The 22,110-nt window shown below is 33.1% G+C and overlaps 1 protein-coding gene across 1 annotated transcript in view; it reads left to right on the top strand.

The window, feature by feature from the left end:
• The first annotated feature begins 1,183 nt into the window (after nt 1–1,183).
• The window catches only part of LOC133204431 (uncharacterized), a 32,429-nt gene continuing 11,502 nt past the window's right edge, over nt 1,184–22,110 (top strand). The window contains exons 1-6 of the mRNA XM_061340157.1: nt 1,184–1,292; nt 16,134–16,385; nt 17,305–17,556; nt 19,421–19,669; nt 19,988–20,241; nt 20,594–20,852. Coding sequence (XP_061196141.1) covers nt 1,232–1,292; nt 16,134–16,385; nt 17,305–17,556; nt 19,421–19,669; nt 19,988–20,241; nt 20,594–20,852 — 1,327 coding nt within the window. The 5' untranslated portion in view covers nt 1,184–1,231. The remainder of the gene's footprint in view (nt 1,293–16,133; nt 16,386–17,304; nt 17,557–19,420; nt 19,670–19,987; nt 20,242–20,593; nt 20,853–22,110) is intronic.

Below are 22,110 nucleotides of genomic sequence, written 5' to 3'. Positions count from 1 at the left end.
AATTGTTATAATTGAGATATAATTTTTCACCTTCATGTTTGTTGCACTATAGGCATTGCGCTCGCGTTGTTCGCCCATCCTCTTTCGAAACTTTATTGCGCATCCTCAGAACACCAGAAGATGAAATTATTACTGCATAAAATGTAAGCGGAATTTTGGGAATCAGGATTGTTTTGTAGAAAAAACGTCATTTTTCAACCCCTATGTGGCGCGCAGGTTGAAAATGAAAATTTTAATACCCCCATTGCTCTAAAGGACACCATCAATCAATGTCTTAAAGATGATTTGGTTACTCTATAAATTGTAAGAGGAATTTTGAGAATCAGGATTTTGTAGAAAAAAAAAACCTCTTGACCCTCGTTTAGCTCCCAGGGTAAAATTGAAAATTCCGAAACCTTATTGCATATCTATAGCACACCACATATCTATTCCAAAAGATCAAATGGTTACTGCTTAAAATTAAAAAAAAAACGAGTTTGGAGAAGAAGAAAACGGACCTGGGTACCAACAAAATACCAGAAGGTTCTTTTGAAAGTGTGGGTGCATTAATGCAGGTTTATAGGGAAAAGTATTCTACATGTATTTCGCCAAAACTTCTTTTGGAAAATGATTAATGGTGTCTTGTAGATGTGCAGTAAGGTTTCGAAACTTCGGTTTCACAGCGTACCACGTACAGACTGAACGGATGATTTGAGAGGGTCAATATAAACTAATGGTCACTGCCTACATGTCAGCAAACCAAAGATAAAAGAATACCCTGTATGTCATGGTGGTATACAGATCAGCGAACAAGTGTTCACTTTCAGCAGATACATGTTCTTTTATTGAGATTATCAGAGAAAAAAGTAGATACATCCGTTTTTCACCCTTTTTTAAATATGGTTTACCACTCATGGGGGAAAATCGAATAAATTCTGATTAATTATCTACAAGTATTTAATCGATTTGCTTAATAGAGTCATTTCAACATCATATAACTCTCGTACTCTTTGTATAGTAATTGCTCTCTAGAATTTTTAAACTAGGAATAATAGTGACACAAAATAATAAAAAAAATTAAAATAGTGACAAATTTATGAAGAAATATGAAAAGAAGACCTTGACAACAGCGCCTACTTGGTTGGTTGATTCTGAATTGACAGGAATTGATACTTATTTAGCGAGCAGCTTCAGTTAGAAGGCATTTCAAAGTAAACAGACAGCACAATAAACAGGTGTGAGAGCCAGGAACATGTATGCGGAGTATTGTATTCTTATGGTATTGTCTCTATTACAAGGAGGAGTGTCAACAGGTGAGTTAAAGGTATTTTTAGAATAAATTAAATTAGTTTACAACGACAACAACAAAAAAAGTAAAAAAAAAATGTATCGTAAATATTTCTTATTTGGAAGTACAATTAATAAAAATGATCAAATACAAAATTTCTTTTTTTAACTCTTCATTTTTCTTCGTAATTTTCAAAATTCATAAATCAATCCTAGATTTATTATCCAATTAGATACGATGAATCTACATTTAACTGATATCTTTTAAGATATATAAAAAGTTCTTTGTGGTGTACAGTTTTGATTAACATTATTTTAGTAATCCAATTGTCCGGCATCTCCGTCACGGTTTTTTTTAACTTTTTATAAGAGATGGAGATCTTTTTGGTCATGTATTATTTAGAATGAAGGGCAAACGATCAGGTGCCTAGGAAGAGTAAACATCCCCTGTTGACTGGTCACACCCGCCATGAGCCCTATGTATTGATCAGATATACGAAACATTCTGTAGTCAAATTCAGTATAAAAACGAAGGCCTAACAAAATACGACCCAATGATACATTTTTTCTACAATTATGTCAGTCAACGTTCTATTCGATAAATTGTATTTGCTAACAAGGTCATTGTATAGACCATAGCATTTGCAAAATGATGACTTCAAACGAGACTGCTGATATCCTTGTATCACCAAATTATTTTTCAATAGCTTGCTTCGTTTTAGAAATTGTTTGTACGTGGAACGTGTTTTTGCTTATCAAATCAACTGAGAAATATAAAACTCCATGTGCAGAATAAAATGGTATATTGCTACAAAAAGGGGAAGTAGGCGATAGAAAGGTCGAAATGATCCCGTTTATCCATATAACAGTTTAGTTGTTATTTTGCTCTCAATGTCTTACTCTAGCAAAATATCCAAATATGAAACAGATGCGTCGTATTCTGCAGTGTCTTTTGTTTCGAGTTCAAAGGGATATATCGAATCAACGTAGCAAGGAAAATGGGTATTTTTAATTAATAAAATTTCTTCGATGGATTTGAATGTCGAATTGAAGGATAAATATGAAAAATAAGAAAATGTGTTAATGTGTACATTCAAAGTTTTTGGGGGGTTGTAACGTGGATAAAGAAAACATACGAAGCATCTAATCTTGAACACAAACTTTTCATTTCATTAGTGTGTCAACCCGCGATACCTCGTTTTCATCTACAAAAGGTAAATAGACTCAATTTTCCAGATGATGAGTGAGAAAATTGCCATTAGATTTTCCAGATTTACTTTTACGGCAACTTTGCCTTTATATAGTTTTTATGTAATGGAACATTTCAAAATTTGATAAACGACAAATCCTTCAACAATAAACAATCTTGTAAATAATGTAACAATTGTCATACTTTAAATTATTGTGCATATATCCATTTTTTGTGTTTAAGCTTCATATTAAAGTCTATGTATGTCGTAGAACATGTCCTAGTGCATCCAAACAAATATTTAAAAGTTGGTAAAATTGACAAATAGATACTAGTAACTACATTGTATTTCTAAGCTGACTTTTTTTTTTAAACAGAATGTTTTTTTAGGCTTAGTCTTCCATTTCTTCGATTTTATATACAGCCCCCAAAACTTTTTTTAAACACAGATATACATGAAGGACCATCGCTGTTTAGCATCAGCGTAAAGCAAAAAATGACAGTCCGTCTTACCGTTCAAATGTCCAATCGATCTATCTTTGCTATTTAGAACAATCTAATATGTCAATATGTCCGTAGCAGTTGAATAACTCGCAAATATTTTAGACAGTTGTTAAATTTATTTTTGTGGATTTTGATTTGAAATAATACATTGGTAGTTCATTAAAAATATAGTTTCCAATTAAGTAAAAGATTTTGATAGTTATTTTCACATATGAAATGAATCAGTAATCATATTCATAATCATAATATTGGTGAGACACCACTGACAAAAGACCTATGAAATGAGCAAATAAATATGTATAAGTATGTTCACAACGCAGAGTTACATTTACGATTTCATTTTTTGGGGTGGGGAGTGGAGGGAAGGGGGGGGGGGTTCTCAATTGTTTTCAATTGGATGAAAATAATTTTGAAGGGCTTGTATATATTTTTTTTCACATCGAATTTGTTCATTCTTTCGTTTGCCTTTTGCGTGCATTGTGGCAACGCATTTTGAAAAAATTACGGTGATCTAGGCAACAATAGCCAACTGACTATACTTTGGCCAAAGTAGCTTTACAAAATCAACTTGTATAAAATGCATAAAAATTCAAAGAACTGTTTTAAAAAAAAAAAAAAAAAAAAAAAAAAAAAAAAAAAAAAAAAAAAATTCATCATATTGTGCAGGAACAAACATTTTTTTCATCTTCTAAATGCTTATCAAATAACTATATTAAAAAAACCCGTCATATTCTGTGGGAAAATGATTTTCAATGGAAAAATCTTAACTTTTCCCCTAAGAAAAATGCGATGCTTTTATGTCATACGTCTACAGAACTTATTATAGACTGGAAATAAAAAAAGAAACGTGCTACAAAACAATCATTCTTCCATTATTACTAAAAGACTCACTTCCCTTTTATTACATTTATGAGAACCTTTGGGAACTACACAACCCCTAAAATCTTTAAAACGTCTATATCTCAGATCCTGAAGTGACGTCATCACCGAAAAGTCATTCAAACAGGTTCAAATACTAGTAATTATTTATCATACCTAAAATTTGCAAGAATATTGACCATATTGATTTTCAAAGTGCGTTAATATGGTCGATATTAACGCACTTGGAAAGAAATATTTTTATTTTAAAGTGCGTTAACTTGGTCCCAAATTAAACGCACTTTGAAATTTTTTTTCAAAATGCGCAATTTTTGAAAGTGCGTTGTAACAGTGCATACATAAAATGTATAGAAATAGAAACTGCCCAAACTTTAATGGTAAACTTTCAATAACTACATTAAATATTTTATCAATTTATACGGATGAATTATGTTATATTATAATATACTATTATCTAATATTTGTTGTTTTGCGTCAAAATATTCAATATTTCAAGATTTATCAATACTGTGTAAATACTTATGTACATGTTTCTTTTTTTACAGTTAAATTTTCAATGAATAATAATATTTACAAACTAAATATTCTACATGTAGTATTTAACATACAACATATCTGTATTTTCGACACATCATAAAAAAATATCTAACTCGATATTATGTGCTGTATCATATTCGACGTAAATGTAAGCCACAATGCGTAAAGCAAAGAAAACTTCTGTGATGTACATCATACATATTTGATATTTTCATTTGAGTTCCTGGCGCAGATGATCAAGAACACATAAATAATTGGAAATTTTACAAATCACCCATGTTGCAACGCATTTAATGATTTGTAATTTAAAACTAACGACATCTTGTATTCTATTTAACGATTTTAGTGCAGTTAATGCTTGAAAGGAATAATATGTATAAATAATGGAAGCCATCGGTAAATGTCTGCGGTGTTAATTTATTTAATACACACTTACACACAAAAATTGCATTAGTTATTTTCAAAAGTGAATAATGACACATTAACCTGTTTTAATCTAATAATGTGTTTTGGGACAATGTGTGCATTTGCGTCTATATATACATTATTATTTGCTTTCTTTAATTTTAGATATAGAAATGATGATTTTAAGTATGCCTTTTGTTTTGCTAACTAGTGCATATGTTTCTAAAAAAGTAATTGAAGTTGTCTTTGTGTTCGGCAAAAACAGAATTTCATTTTGGATAAAACACATCAGAGGAGATTTATCAATACACTAATATATTCTAATATAAAAAAGTGATGTTTATATAGCATCAATTATCTGTCATTATCATCAAATTGATTTCAAAAGAAATAATACAAATCTCCAATTTATGTTTAATGTAATCAGTATTCAAGCTCAAAAGTCCATTCAAACAATACAAATCAGCAGCAGAGCAAAACAGACCTCAGAGGTGCATGGGATTAGGTGCCATGGAGGAGTAAGCATCCTCTGTTGACGGTCACACCCGCCGTCTACTCCTTGTCATGATCGAGAAAAAACGAAAAATCCCATAGACGTATTAGTATTAGTATTAAAAACGTCAGTCACCATTTGAATTATTGATAGATTTTATTTGATGACAAGATCATTGTATCATCCAAAGAACTTGCGAAATGATGACGTAAAACGAGACTGTTGATAGTCTTGATTCATCAACTTGTATGTCGATACCTTGCCTCGTTTTAGAAACTGATCATAGGTAGAACATGCTCTTGCGTATCAGATCAACTGAGAGATATAGACCCAATATGCAGGTGATAAGGGTATATTGCTATGTTAGTAAGGGAAGTTGACGATAGAAAAATTAGATTTCATCAAGTTTATTATAAAGCTTTGTTTTTAGGTCACCGTTAACATCTTTTTCTAGTACAATATCCAAATATGAAACAGATATGTCAGAATTTGGTATCTTTTATTTCAAGGTCACTGGGATATATCAGATCGACATATGAATGAAAGTAATGAAATGTGGTGATAACGAGCAGTATTCAGGCTCAAAGTCCATTTAAACAATATAGATCGGGGAGAGCAAATAAAGACCTCCAAAAACATCAGAGGTGAGATCAGGTGCCATGGAAGAGTAACTATTCCCTGTCGACCGGTCATACCCGCCCCGTGGCCCTTGTCATGATCGAGAAAAATGGAAAAATCCTAAGACAATTCAGTGTGTAAATAATAGCCTAGGAATTAGTATGAAAAACGTTAGTCAGCATGATAGGTTGTATTTGCTGACAAAGTCAATGAATCGACCATAAAACTTGCGAAATGATGGCTTCAAACAAGACTATTGATATCCCTGTTTCATCAACTTGTTTGTCATTAGCTTGCCTCGTTTTAGAAATTGTTCATAGGTAAAGCATGCTCTGGCGTATCGAATCAACTGAAAAACATAAACCCCATATGCAGGTGATAAGTATATATTTCTACATAAGTAAGGGAAGTTGACGATTGAAAAGTTGAAGTTATCACGTCATTAAGCTTTGTTGTTATGTTACCATTAACGTCTTTTGTTAGTAAAGCATCCAGATATGAAACAGATGTGAAAGACTCTGTGGTATCTTTTATTTCAAGCTCACTGGGGTATATCTATTCGAGATATGAATGAAAGTAATTATTGTTGATAGATAATAAGTCGTTGATATATCGAAATGTCGAGTTAAAGTGGAAGACAGCTAGTATTTTCATCTTCTCGTGTAGAAGTTTTTGTATAAATTCCACTTCATATGAATACAAAAATAATACCATGGTACCCATGGGAATCCCAACAGATTATTGGAAGACATGATTTCGAATGCTTTGTAACAAAATAATTTTGCAAATGGTCAATGACAACGCAAGTAAATCTACGAGTTATATATATTTTTTCATGCCAGCACCTACTGCGACATGGAAACTCGGTTTATTAGGTCTCATCCGAAGGACCGGTCTCCACGCCAAGCAGTGAAATTCGAAATCGCGACGTAAGGATCAACTCCTTAATCCGAGACTCTAAAGCAGACGCTCTAACCATTGCGCCACGCTGGGAATGGTTGAATAAAGTGTTGAAAAATCGTACATTTTGATGTTATTTATTTTTTTAAAAAAAAATATTGCAATTTCAAAATTCTAAAAGTTCCTCGGAATTTTTGAGTATCCACATCTGATTTACATTACTTCTCAAATATACTGTTGTACAGTACTCCTGAAGTTTTTTCTTCACTGCTGTTAATATTTTAAAGAGTACTAAAGAAGGAGGCCTGGTAGAATATTTACTTGAACCCGCTTTGTATCTTTCTTTGTAAGGACAATAATGCAATATTTATGTCATTTTTTTTAAACACTGAATTGTGTATGGATTTTTTCCATTTATATGAGCATGCCATGGGGAAATAAGACAATGTAACCAATCAACAGGGAGTGACTGACTCCTCCATGGCATCTGATTAATCTTCTGTTGTCAGAGATCCGTGTTTACTCTGTTCACAAGTTGTACTGTTTATTTGGACTTTCATGATGATTACTATTCGTTATTTTCACATTTCATTCCGTCGAACCCTGATGATTTTAACATATTACTAATTTAAAAGACAAAGTAACAATTATAAAAGCCGATAATAAATGTCTACGGCGTAAATATTGTTCAAAGCTCGCAACAAATATGAAAAAAATTATTCGTTTCAAACAGAAAGTCAAGGCGTTCAACGAATGCTTTGTTTAATTACAATGAATACTTTATTCGTTGAAATCAATTGCATGCATTTTAGATGTAGAAATAATGATTTTATTAAGTGTGCCTTTGGTTTGTCACCTAATGCATATTTAAAAAAAAAGAATGAGGTTTCATTAAAAAAATTAAGAAGCTAATATTGAATAAAATAGAGAAAGTTTATCAATGCACCGAACTATCCAAATAGAAAGTAGAATATCCGTCTTTGTCAAAAAAAGTCAGGAAAAAATCGTCAAGTAAGTCAGTAATGCTTGATCTCAACGATTTTCTGATGATTTAGCCTTCAGGCTTTTTCATAATTTTGATTTGTCAATTATTAATTTGATTGAATCAATAAAGATCATTAGCAAACTCACAATGATACTCAACTCTAAACCAGTCCGAAAGTTCTGAATGCAAATCTTTGCAGAGCTAATATCATAAAATTTTAATTGATACAATAAAATAAGGCATTTATATGTGATCCATTCGTATAATTGAACGAGATAGAATCTTTTTATCGCTGCTGTTAACGTTGAAGATTTTGTAAGCTTTTTTTCCACCAAGATTGTTTATCTCTTGGGCAGTTTTACCCTAAGTTATACACTAATTTGACAGTTTGTCTCTTACATGTATATAGGTGTTATTCAGGTAATTTTTAAATGTTTATTCTTATTCAGAAGAGGAAATGATATTATTTCAGCGTTTAGTTTATGGTTTTACTTTTACAACCGCCTTTCTCTGAATATGATTGAAGAAATCTGAAATGAAATACCATAAGGATACGTTTTTTTTTGCGAACTTGAGTTAGTAAAAGCATGCATTTTATAATTTCAAAAGATCAAAAGTTATTGAAATAGAAAAAAAATATTGGAAACAAAGTAAATACGGACCTCTAAAAACATGAGGTGAGATAAGGGCAATCAGAAGTTAGAAGGTTATTCCCTATTCCCTATTGACTATTCGAATGGCGAACCGGATGCTGCTACCGGTTCCCTATTCAAGTTACCGTAAGTGTCCTAATAATTTCTTTTTCAAAAAAAAAAAACTTGAATAACTCATTATATTACATATTAAAGAAGAATTTCAAAGACATCACTTAAACAAGAAGAGTGAGGACCCCAAACCAATGTAGCTAGCCTGACCAAAATGATGACAATGGATAGAAAAGGTAAACCTTGAACCAGGAGCTGGCTTACATCCTGGATCCCATATTTTGACCTTCATCTTTCTACAGGAGAGGGGTCTGGGAGGGACCCCTTGACTGTCAAAAGGAATTGAGTTTACAAGAGTGGTAACCCATTTAGCTAGCCCGGTCAAAATTGGAAAAATCCCGTATAATACAGTTATAAGAGTACATAGTTCTAGGGGCTGCCTAACACCCTGGATCCCATATTTCGACCTTCATCTTTTTACAGGAGAGGGTTCTGGGAGGGACCCCTTGACTGTCAAAAGGAATTAAGTTTACAAGAGCGGTAACCCATTTAGCTAGCCCGGTCAAAATTGGAAAAATCCTTTTATCATTATTTTCATTATTTTTATTTCAATTGCTATCCGTTTTTGTCCGGCGACGTGCTTCGTGCGATGTGCGTTAACATTTGAACATTTTTAGCTTCTTCTCTGAAACCGCTCACCAATTTCAACCAAATTTGGCATATAGCATCTATGGGTGAAGGTGAACAAAAATTGTTAATTTCATGGTCCCTGCCTCCCTGGGGCCTGAGGGGTGGGGCTAAAACCACCAAAATTAATGCAGTCTTTAAAAATCTTCTTCTTAACTCCTGGACATCAACCAGTCAAACTGTTGGCATGATTGTAATAAGCATTGAGCCCTCTACCAAAATTTTGAAATTCATGGCCCCAGGGTCAGGGGTTCTGGTGTTAGGGTGGGGCTCTATTTATTATATAGAGAAAAATGCATTATTTCTTTGAAAATCTTCTCTGCTCCTGGGTATTATTTAAACAAACTAAGTACATTGTTATGATAAGCAAGGATTCTCTTCCAAAATTATGAATTTCATGGCCCCAGGGACAGAGGTTCTGGTGCTAGGGCGGGGCTATGTAAATCCTATAGTGAAGGTGATTTATTTCTTCGAGAATCTTCTTCTCTGCCCCTGGGTATTATTTAAACAAACTAAGTACATTGTTATGATATGCAAGGATGCTTCTTCCAAAAGTGTGAATTTCATGGCCCCAGGGTCAAGGGCTCTGGTGAAAAAAAGGGGGGGGGGCTCTATTGATTATATAGTGAAAAAACAAAATTTCTTTGAAAATATTCCTTTCTGCTTCTGGTTAAAGAGCAAAGAAACTATGTGTAAAGTTATGATGAGCAAGAGTGCTTCTTCCAGAGTAGTGAATTGCATGAGCCCTGGGTCAGATGTGCTGGCGTAAGGATGGGGCTCTTGATAATATAGTGAAAATGCATTAATTCTATTTAATAATCCTGTCTGCTCCTTAGTGTTAAGCAGATAAACAAAGTAATTACTTATAATGAGCAAACTTCTGGTCCCAGGGTCAGAGGCTCTGGAGTTTCTCGGTGAGGAGGGGTGCTCTATTGATAATATAGTGAATCTGTAGTAAAAATGCATTATTTCTTTAAAAATCTTCTCTGCACCTGGGCATATCAGAGGCAAAAAAAGTAAATGTTTTAATAAGGAAGGGTATTTTTTTTACCAGATTTTTCAACATCTGGACCATTTGGTCAATTGTTCTGGTCCTGGCAAGGGCTCTATTAATTTGTATTCTTCTGAGAGGAGTTATTCCCCTTTGCCATTTACTTTTGATAATTAATCACTGTAAATAATGTACTTGAAAGGTTAATATAATAAGAGAATTATGCAAGAATTTTTATTGTACAATACAAAAAGTACTTTCATAGTTTTAATGATCAGTTAAACTTTTAAGTAATCGATAAATAAAAATGAGACAAAAATAACTTGTCTTATTAAATGTTCATCAAAGACCAAGAGAGGCCAATTTAAGAGTTTTCAACAAGGAATAAAATAGTATAGAAGCACTGATAGTTTGTTGATATACTGTATGGTGATGGTGATAAATGGGGGAACAAATTAGAACCTAATTTATGAACTGTTACTGAATGCTAGACTAATTATTTTGTTGATCCTGATCATCTTATTTTTCTTGCTTTTGGGCAACAAAGCTTCATCTTTCAGTTCATTTTATACTCTATAGATCCTCTAAATTGTTGTATTATACTCAGGTGACCGTTAAGGCCCTTGGGCCTCTTGTTTGTCTGTTGAAATTGAAATAAAAAATATACTAACACCCTTTTAGTCTTCTTGTTTATTTCAATAGAGTCTACATGATAAAATAGAAATTTTGATACGATTAACTGATTAATCGGTCGGGAGTCCAACGTTAACCGATTCGTAATTCTGTATTCCATTGTATGGTGTACAATGTAATATTGTACACCATACAATGGTGTACAATTTTCGACTTGTAAGATGTTATCTTTGTCTTGTCAGATAATTATGTCGATTTGTCAGATTTTTTTGTGTACTTGTCACTTATTCACGAGTTCAAAAATTCAACATAAAAAAATGTGTCCATGCCCAGATTGGGCCATCAGTTGTCAACATATTTTTCTGACAAGTCAACATAAGTCTCTGAAAAGTCAACATAAATATCTGACAAGTCAATATAAAGATCTGACAAGTTGATATATTATTGACAAGTCAACATAATTATCTGACAAGTCGACATAATATTCAATAAGTCAACATCATTATCTGACAAGTCGACATAACATCTGACAAGCCGACCTGTCAGAAAATTATGTCGACTTGTCAGATAATGATGTCGACTTGTCAGAATATTATGTAGACTTATCAGATATTATATAGACTTGTCAGATATTATGATGAAAAGTAGATGTCAGTTAGTGGCTTTAACATGCTGTAATAACAAAATAAGCAGTCAAACTGTTAGCATGACTGTAATAAGCATTGAGTCCTTTACCTAAATGAAATTCATGGCCCAAGATTAGGAGGTCTGGTGCTAGCTTGGGCTATGTTGAATATAAATGTATAATGAAAATGCTTTTAAAATCTTCTCTGCTCCTGGGTATTAAGCAAACAAACCAAATGCATATTTATGATGAGCAAAGGTGACTCTTCCAAATTTGTGAATTCCTTGGCACCTGGGTCAGGGGTATTGGTGTTAGGGAGGGGCTCTATTGATTACATAGTGAAAACGCATTAATTCTTTGAAAATCTTCTCTACTCCTAGGTATAAGTGAAATAAAATAAGTGATTGGTTAAGATAAGCAAGGATGCTTCTTCCAAAATTGTGATTTTCATAGCCCCAGGGTCGGGGATTCTGGTGTAAGGGTAGGACTCTATTGATTACATAGTGAAAATGCATTAATTCTTTGAAAAATCTTCTCCTCTGGTCCTGGATATTAAATCAATGAACAATGTACATAGTTATGATGAGGAAGGGTGCCTCTTTCAAATTGTTAATTTCATTGCCCTTGGGTCAGGGGTTCTGGTGTAAGGGTGGGGCTCTATTGTTTTTATAGTGGAAATGCATTAATTAATTCTTTGAAACTCCTATGCTCCTGGGTATTATGTCGATGTATGCCTAAGGATATTATGTCGATGTATGCCTAAGTACATAGTTATTATGAACAATGGTGCTTCTTCCAGAATTGTGAATTTGAAGGGGTCAGAGGAACCCGAGGTTGGTTGGTTAATGACTATGTACTGAAAATGCTTTGAAATCTGCTCCTTGGTATTAATCAAACATTAATGATGAGCAAGAGTGCCTTTTTCAAAATTGTGAAATGTGCGGCCCCAGGGTCAGGGGTTCCTTTGGGGTGGGGCACTACTGATTATATAATAGAAATGCATTTTTCTCTTTGTTCCTCTGCTCTGCCTCTGGGTATTAAGTAATAAAACTAAGCATACTAAGTGTATAGTTATGATAAGCAATGGTGCCTCTTTCAAAATTGTGAATTTCATGGCCTCTGGTTTAAAATAAGAACCAAATTCAATTGTTTGAAAGTTGATACATGATACTCAGGTGACCTTTAAGGTCCATGGGCCTCTTGCTTAAGGAATGTGTAATATTCTTGCGTATCGAATTGGGAGCAGGTGTTAAGGGTATATTGCTATATAAATAAGGGAAGTTGACGATAGAAAATGCTCAAAATCAAGAAACGTTAAATCCAATGTGATCAACGTAAAGTTTGAGTCAAGAAATAATTCTTTTGCCAAAAATCGAAAAAAAATTACTGCAGTGTTAACGTTACGAACAGAAAATGAGTGTGTAATTTATTTTATGTAAAATTATCTAGGCCTATATTTTTCTTATGCATTGCTTTCAAAAAGAAGTTACATGTCATATAGATCGGAAGATCTTTACATAAATGGATAAAACGTTTCGATCATTAAATATATATATATATATATATATATATATATATATATATATATATATATATATATATATATATATATATATATATATATATATATATATATATATATATATATATATATATATATATATATATATATATATATAAATGAATATGTTACAAATGAGATAATATCTCTGCTATTGACAAAGTAATGTTACTTCCATATTCTCTTGGTATGAATCGAACATGATGTCCACAAGTTATTAATATAATTATCTGTGCAGAGAGAATTAGTATGAATTAGTATGCATTGAAAATACACATCCATAATTAATTTGATAAAGATATTCGATATCTCTTGACCTGATCTGCTTAATTCCTATTGTGTTGCTAAACATGAATGATGTCTAAGAGAATGGCTAGATGTAATGTGATTATAATGGAATAAATATTCAATTTTAATTTTCAATGTCCTGCTCTTGATTGGGTGTTTAGCATGTCTCCATCAATCCTCATGCTCTCCAATTGTTCGTGAAGATAGTATCACAAGAATGCTATTAAACGACTGGTCTAATACGCCTTGACTAAATCTAGTAGAATCTGAGGCCAAGATATCAGGAAGAAATATTTCGTACGGAAATGCCTTTTGAATCCTAATAAGCAGAATCAGTTCTTTATAAATTGTTTGAAAACAGTGCAGTTTCAGCAGTTTCTTTATAAATATGCAAAAATATCATATTTCAGAATCATTAACTACTACGTGTTCGTCTAAAAACGAGAAAATCTGGTGATTAATAGATAATTACACTTCTCACGGTAGTAAAACATGTAAACAATCCCAAAGACATACGGTTTATGTATGCCTTGATTGATATTTGTCATTGACTCGGGAATCATTTGTTTGGCTGTTAAAGACTATATAACGTTTTTAGGAAATTAATTCCCTGGTTGCTCTCGACCTACGGAATCTGTCTCCTAGCAGTACAGGAAAAGCGCGCTAGACCGTTCGACTATCTAGGCAAGTCATAAAACTTGCTTTCGATACCGATGGAATTCTAGCGGCGCTGCTCTACACTACACGGTCATTGAGAATGGAAGTGAGATACAGTAATTTGGACATTAGTTTTATTAGAGGATCGTTACCAATACACGTTGTAATGAAATTAATTTTTATTTATAAAGCACATTTTACAACAACTCTAAAACTAACATAACTGCCCTAAGTGAAGGAATATTAATATAGAAAGCACAAAGAAATTCACTTTTATAAGGATACCCACTTCCTTCCCAGCCCGGGGTTGAACTCTCACTTCTTTTCATTGGTCATTTGCAAAATTATTTTGTCAAAAAACATTCTGATTGTTCACACAAGTACTCCGAAGTTGATATGAAAAAGAAGCTTGAGTTTCTGTTTGACAATATCTATGTGGTTTTTGGAGACCACTTCCAACAATCTATTGGAATTCCCATGGGGACCAGTTGCGCCCCCTTATTAGCAGAGCTACGTTTTGTATTCATATGAAGCAGAATTTGTTCAAAATCTTATACGTGAAAAGAAGAAAACACTTGCTGTGCCTTCAACTCGACATTTAGATATATCGACGACGTACTGTCAATTAACAATGGATATTTCCATTTGTATGTCGATACGATATATCCCGGTGAGCTTGAAATAAAAGATGCCACTGAGTCTGACACATCTGTTTCGTATTTGGATATTTTACTAGAAAAAGACATTAATGGTAATCTAACAACCAAGCTTTATGATAAACATGATGACTTTAACTTTTCAATCGTCAACTTCCCTTACTTATGCAGTAATATACCTTCATCACCTGCATATGGGGTTTATATCTCTCAGTTGATTAGATACGCAAGAGCATGCTCTACGTATGCACAATTTCTTAAACGAGGTAAGCTATTGACAAATAAATTGATGGAACAAGAATATCAAGTCTCGTTTAAAGTCGTCATTTCCTAAGTTCTGTGGTCGATACAATGACCTTGTCAGCAAATACAATTTATCATTAAGTCAAATGCTGACTGACGTTTTTCATACTAATTGTTAGGTCATTATTAACACACTGAATTGTCGACGGATTTTTCCGTTATTTCCCGATCATGACAAGGGGCACACGGCGGGTGAGACCGGTCGGCAGGCGATGCTCATTCCTCAATGGCACCTGATCCCACCTCTGATGTTTTAGAGGTCCATGTTTGCTCTGTTTCAAAATTTTTATTGTTTAATGGACCTTTTAGCTTGAATACTGTTCGTTATCTCCATACATTTCAGGCAAAAGAAAGTACAAAATGCTTTATCGGGTTACACTATTTATTTATAATTAATGGAAACACAGCCGAATAAAACCCGCGATCTTTAGCATCGGAACTAATTCAAAGATTCTATTTCAAACAAATTGAAGCTAATGTAGCCATATTTATGTACGCATATCAGTTTAGAAATGTGTCGGTTTGTGATTTGCGAGAAGGTCATATATACCTTGAACCCCCTTTATTATGGATTCCCGATCTTCTGGCAGATAGTAGGAGTAAATTCGTAGAATTTTAGATTTTTTAAATTTCTTTTTACATTACTGGAACCAAGGTTCATGAATTCATAAAAGAAATGAGCTGTAACTTTATTGGTCTGTAAAATCTAAGACGTTTTTGCAAATTTCAAAAATTAAAACGCATTACACTCCTTCGTGACAAAGAAGTAATGACAGTCTTCAAACAATACCATACATGAAGATACTTACATATAAACATACAATATTGCAATCTATTTATTCATGAACAAAAAAATTGTATCATTAATATAATTGTTTCTTAAATTCTGCCCCCCCCCCCCATCATAAAAATACCTTTACCACTGGACTCGAGTTGAATGGATTTTAACCTACATTATGTTTGCATGTTCATTTGCAATTGTTCGAAGTGATTAGACTTGCTTTCGGGGCTATGGTTTTTGCAAAGAACTTCTTTTTGAAAATTCGATGAATTTTTTTTACCATCAGTTATGCAAAGTATAAAATAATAAGTGTTGAAATAATAAGATTTTCAAGCAGAATATTTTCCAAAATACAATAAGCATATTTCCAATTTTGATCACATCACTTAAAATATGCTAATTCATATAACAGAGATCGGAAAATCTGCATAAGGTTTATGAGTATTCGTTAGAAAATTTTTATCTTTTCAGTAATGGACTGCAAAATATCCGTGGAAGGTCTGGAATACAGAGGAAACATATCATTTACCGTTTCCGGTAAAACCTGTCAGAGGTGGGACAGCCAAACTCCACATTCACATGATTACGCTAACCGACTTCCGGGGAACGTCAGTAGACACGAGAATTACTGTAGAAACCCAAGACCTGGAATAGAACCTATTCCATGGTGCTATACAATGGACCAGGTTACAAGATGGGAGCATTGTGATATTCCATTTTGTGGTAATACGTTACTCAAGTTTAAGGGGGTTATGTTGAATTTATATATTGAAAGATATTGAGATAAGTGATTTACTTTAAGAATATTTTTAGAATATTATCTGGGACGTAAGCACGATTTCGATAGAGAAAAAAAAATTAAAAAGAGGTAGGTTTTTGAAAACGATGTTGAATACAGAATCCAGATATACTATAATTTTTGCAAGTCAGAAGAGACATAAAGATTAAAGGAAATTAATAAGTTAGTATTAAACAGTCATTGAACACTCAGAAACAAGACAAGATTTGTTTAACAATATATTTTTGTTACACTGTGTTCTAAGCACTCCCATCCTGTTTTTTGTTTATGTACAACTGAAACGATGCTCTTATTAAAATGCCATCTAAATGGCCCCTGTTAAGTTAAAATCATACCTTAGTTTAATATTTTTGAAAATAAGAATATATTGTTATGCATAAACCTCTTTGCAATGATGCAACGTGCAAGTAAAAAGAAGACACTTCTGGCTGAAGTGCTTCTTTCAGAAGTTGGAATATGTCTGCACTCCGTCTCCTTTATTGCCAATACCTTATAGAGGTATTATTAAACTATCTTTTAGTTCATATATCTTAAGGTTCATAAGCCCTCTGCTCACTCATATAAAATGTTTCTTTAACTCTTATGATTTTCTAAAAGAAATGTATTTTTTATTAATAAAATACAAACAATTATAACGTAGCTTGCAGGGCAAAATTGGACAAAAAAGACACTTCAACTTGACAAGATTATGAAGGAATAATAGACATTTATGTCATTAAGAGTTATCTCTCTTATCAGAGTGTCGATGAACCTTAATAATCAGATATTTTATTTAAAATGGATTTTTAGAATTTTATTTAAATGATGAGAAAATTTGAAGAGGTTTTCTATTAACATTTCTAGTGGTAGACTGTAGAAAAACCAGAGAAGGTATGGAGTACAGAGGAAATATATCTATTACTATATCTGGAAAGACCTGTCAGAGATGGGACAGACAGAAGCCATGGACCCATAGTTACACCAACATATTGCCTGGAAACGCCAGCATGCACGAAAATTTCTGCAGGAACCCACAGGCCAAGGAAGCAGATGGTCCCTGGTGCTATACCACGGACACAACCACGAGATGGGAGTACTGTGATATACCCTTTTGTGGTAATAGATTTATCACATCCAAAAAATTTACACTGTGTTTCATCAACTTGGGTTTTGTTTTGTAAAGCGTTGAAATAAAATACAAAATCAATAAAAAAATGAATTAAGGAAAAGTCTTTGAATGAAACTTTTATACATTTTATACTTCAATAAAATAAATGCATGGCTTTCAATGGGAAATGTCAGACAATATTGATCTGATATAAAACATTTGTTTTGATTTAAGTTCTGCCTTAGTAATAAAAATTTTAGCTATTAAATGTTCAATAAAAATATTATTACATTCCTATTATCTAAATTAATTAGAGGCATGTTTGTAGGTACTGATATGAAATGGATTTTATTTGTAATGAAAAAATATGGATAATAGCAAGATTTTGTTAACTTGTCAATAATATCTTTTGAAGTTCCATCTTGATTATTCAACCAAAGCTTTTCATACAAAGCTGGACATATGTACTTTAGAGCCCTCTATCAGCAAAATGAACAAGCATCTATAAATAAATTTTTTACATATTTATTTCTACTAAGACTATATTCTTGATAAATACTGATAGAGATGAAAATGTAGCAATTAAATGGGAAGTGCGAAGTTACATTACTTTATGTCTAGCGTATTACATCCTTAAGGGGTACTTTTAGTACTTGTTTCACATTAACCGACTGATATAGCAGAGATTGCTTGTAAACTGAACAGGCAAATGATAGACAATCAATTAATGAAGTGAACATTTCATTTAAAGAGCATAAGAGAAGTACTTCATGGATAAATGCCCATTTTATGAATTGAGACAAGTGTGATAGACATAGAAATACCATTTATCCTTGTTGTAATACACCTACCATTTGTTGATAATTCATATCATTAATTTGCCTAATATCAATTATTGAATGGTTTTTGATCGTGAAACAATCATTTCTTAATATTTTAAACATTTTAATAGGATTGTATTCAATTATGCTGTTTGATTTTTCAATCAAATTTTTGTCATCCTTTCATTTCCCATGATCAAGTGTTTAAAGTGGTGGATAAATAGACCACCAAATATACTGAGTCCTCAACCAGTAAAGGCCGTTATTCTTTCTAAAACCATAGAAACGGAACGAAAAGCAAGCTTGCTCTGTAACTCATCAACATAGACTCGCATACTAAAAAAAAACGGCTCAATATCTGCAAGCATCTTAGAGAATAGTCAGGAAAGTCAAACGGGACAGAGAGACTGGCATGCAGATGACAGACAGACGGACAGGGAATTTACGGTCTCTTATAACTCAGATTTTAAAGGTAGGGACGAAAGTCAATCTCAACAAAAACAATATCAAATATAGGTCTTGTATGAAATAAAAATATCAATAGATAAATTTGTGAATGCAACGTGCTTAGATCAGATTATTTTTAGTTAATAAGGACTTGATCGAGAATGCTTTTCACCCAGGCATTTTTTTTTTTATAAAACACCAACACTCTTTATGAAAAGTATTCGCTGTAAGGTGAAAGGTTTTAAAACAATCATGAAAGGGGTGTTGCAGTTTCTTTGTTATTTTCATTCAAATTGTAGCAAATGATACCAACAATTTAAATTTACAGAAAAGAATGTTAATTTTTTTCAGATACTACTATAATTGGAAGCATCATACCAATTTTAAACTAATGATTAAATGAAATATAAATTATTCATAAAACAAAATATCACAGATTTTGTGATTTTTAAAAAAGAGAATCCTCATTGTTCTGAAAAATTTTCTCCATGAAACATAATTAATTTAATTCTGCAACCTCCATTTTAATAATTTCTATAATAAAAATACAATGAGTATTCATGTCGTAAATTTACTATATCTTTTGCGTTTTAATTCTTAAAAGAATGTAGAGACACGATAAAAGGAGAAGAATACAGAGGGACAATATCCCACACAACGACGGGTCGTGAATGCCTTAGATGGGATAGCCAACATTCCCCGGAACCATCATTTGCCTTGTTTCCGGAGGGAAATTCTAGTTCTCATGAAAATTATTGCAGGAATCCTGCTGAACAAGATGAAAAACCTTGGTGCTTTACTGACCCATCTGAAAAGTATGCAGAATATTGCAACATTCCACTTTGTTCTCAAAGTAAGTTAACTTTTTGAAAAAAAAAAATGTTGTTTGTTTTCTGACTGTTTGATAAAAAAACTAAAAAAAAAAATTCTTTCTGTGGTGTAATTCATCTAACAAAGCTTATTAGATTATGACATATAGAATGAAACAATACAAATCGGGTGCATACACGGACGTCTAGAAACATCAGAAGTGGGATCAGGTTCAGAGGTGGATCAGGTGCCATAGCATGAGATGTTTAAAAGCAGTGGCAATTTATGCAGGTAATGAAAGCGCTTTTTTTAAAATAATGATTTAGATTTTAAATTTGAAAATTTATATTATTTCTTTTAGGTAACAAAGAGTGTTTAGACAGTGCCAAAGGTCAACATTACTTTGGAACTAAAGCTGAAACCAAAGACGGCATAGCATGTCAACGCTGGGACAAATTACAACCGCACGAACATAAGTTTTCCCTTGGATTCCTGGGACTTTCTGCTTCTGAACATGAGAATTACTGTAGAAATCCCGATAATGGGGTGAAGCCATGGTGTTACACATTAAATGACACAGTACGGTATCAGTATTGTGATATTCCGCTCTGTGAGGAAAGTAAGTACAATCTTTATTTCTAAAACCTTATATTCGATTCAGTATAAAAGAAAACAACTCGTAAAACAAACATACCTTACAACAGGTATGAACGCGGTCTGAGTACATGTATAATGCAAACTAGGACAAGTTGTATCCAAAAACCTATATGGATTTTACTTTAATTTCAGATCATCTCTTTATGTATTATGAAAAAATGTCAAATGCACCAATTAAACATGTTTTTGAATTTAAAAACGATTTGATTTTGAATAAAAATAAACGTACAGAAAATGAATATTGGATTATCAGTTGAAATACAAAAAATAACAATAAATTCGATGGAATTGTTAGATTTTTAATTTTTTTAAATCAGAAGACTGCAAGGAGACGGAGGGGGGCATGGGATATCAAGGAAAACGTAATATCACTCAGAGTGGTATAGCCTGCCAACGATGGGACAGTACCTATCCCCATGTGCCTAACAATAGAATAAGTTTCCCTGGATCGACTCTATCGCGACAGGAAAACTACTGTAGAAACCCAGACGGTGAACAAGCACCCTGGTGCTACACTATGGATCCAAATGTACGCTGGCAGTTCTGTGATATTCCATTCTGTATAAACTGTGAGTACAAAAATGTAAGATGAGCCAAAGCTAAGAGTGGACAAAATGGTAATGATCTTACAATTAAATGAAATGTATGGAGATAACGAACAGTTTTCAAGCTCAGAAGTCCATTAAACAATACAAATTTTGGAGCAGAGCAAACACGGACCTCTAAAACATCAGAGGTGAGATCAGGTGCCATGGAGGAATGAGCATCCCCTGCCGACCGGTCACACCCGCCATGTGCTCCTTGTCATAAGAGGGTAATAACGGAAAAATCCGTCGACAATTCAGTAAATAATGAGTATGAAAAACGTCAGTCAGCATTTGAGTTAATGATAAATTGTATTTGCTGACAAGGTCATTGTATCGACCATAGAACTTACGAAATGACGACCTTAAACGACACTGCTGATGTTCTTGTTTCATCAACTTGTTTGTCAATAACTTATCTCGTTTTAGAAATTGTTCATACGTAGAGCATGCTCCTGCGCATTGAATCAACTGAGAGATATAAACCGCATATGCAGGTGATGAAGGTATATTGCTGCATAACTAAGGGAAGTTGACGATTGAAAAGTTAAAGTAATCACGTTTATCATAAAGCTTGGTTGTTAGATTACCATTAATGTCTTTTTCTAGTAAAATATCCAAATATAAAACAGATGTGTCAGACTCTGTGGCATCTTTTATTTCAAGCTCACCGGGATATATCGTATCGACATACGAATGGAAATAACCATTGTTAATTGACAATACGTCGTCGATATATCTAAATGTCGAGTTGCAGGTCACCACAAGTGTTTTCTTATTTTCACGTACAAGATTTTGAACAAATTCTTCTTCATATGAATACAAAAAATAGGTCTGCTAATAACGGGGTGCAATTGGTACCCATGGGAATTCCAATAGATTGTTGGAAGCCCTGGTCTCCAAAAACCACATAGATATTGTCAATCAGAAACTGAAGCACCTTTTTAATATCAACTTCAGAGTACCTGTGTGTACAATCAGAATGTTTTCTAACAAAATAATTTTGCAAATGACCAATGACAGGTTATTAAATTTACAAGTTCCATTTTTAGGTCACCTGAGTCACTCAGGTGACCTATTGCTATCTCTTTTCGTCCGTCGTCGTGCGTCGTTCGTCGGTCGTAAACTTTTGAACATTTTCAGCTTCTTCTCTGGAACCAGCAAACCAATTTCAACCAATTTTGGCATATAGCATCTATGGGGGAAGGGGAACAAAAATTGTGAAATTCGTGCCCCCTGCCCC

This window comes from Saccostrea echinata, unplaced genomic scaffold, assembly GCF_033153115.1.
Source record: "Saccostrea echinata isolate AGI-Se365-2 ecotype Australia unplaced genomic scaffold, CSIRO_AGI_Sech_v1 ptg000053l, whole genome shotgun sequence".
Taxonomy (NCBI): Eukaryota; Metazoa; Mollusca; class Bivalvia; order Ostreida; family Ostreidae; genus Saccostrea; species Saccostrea echinata.
Note: the sequence above shows the minus strand (reverse complement) of the source record. Positions and strands in the feature narration are given on the sequence as shown.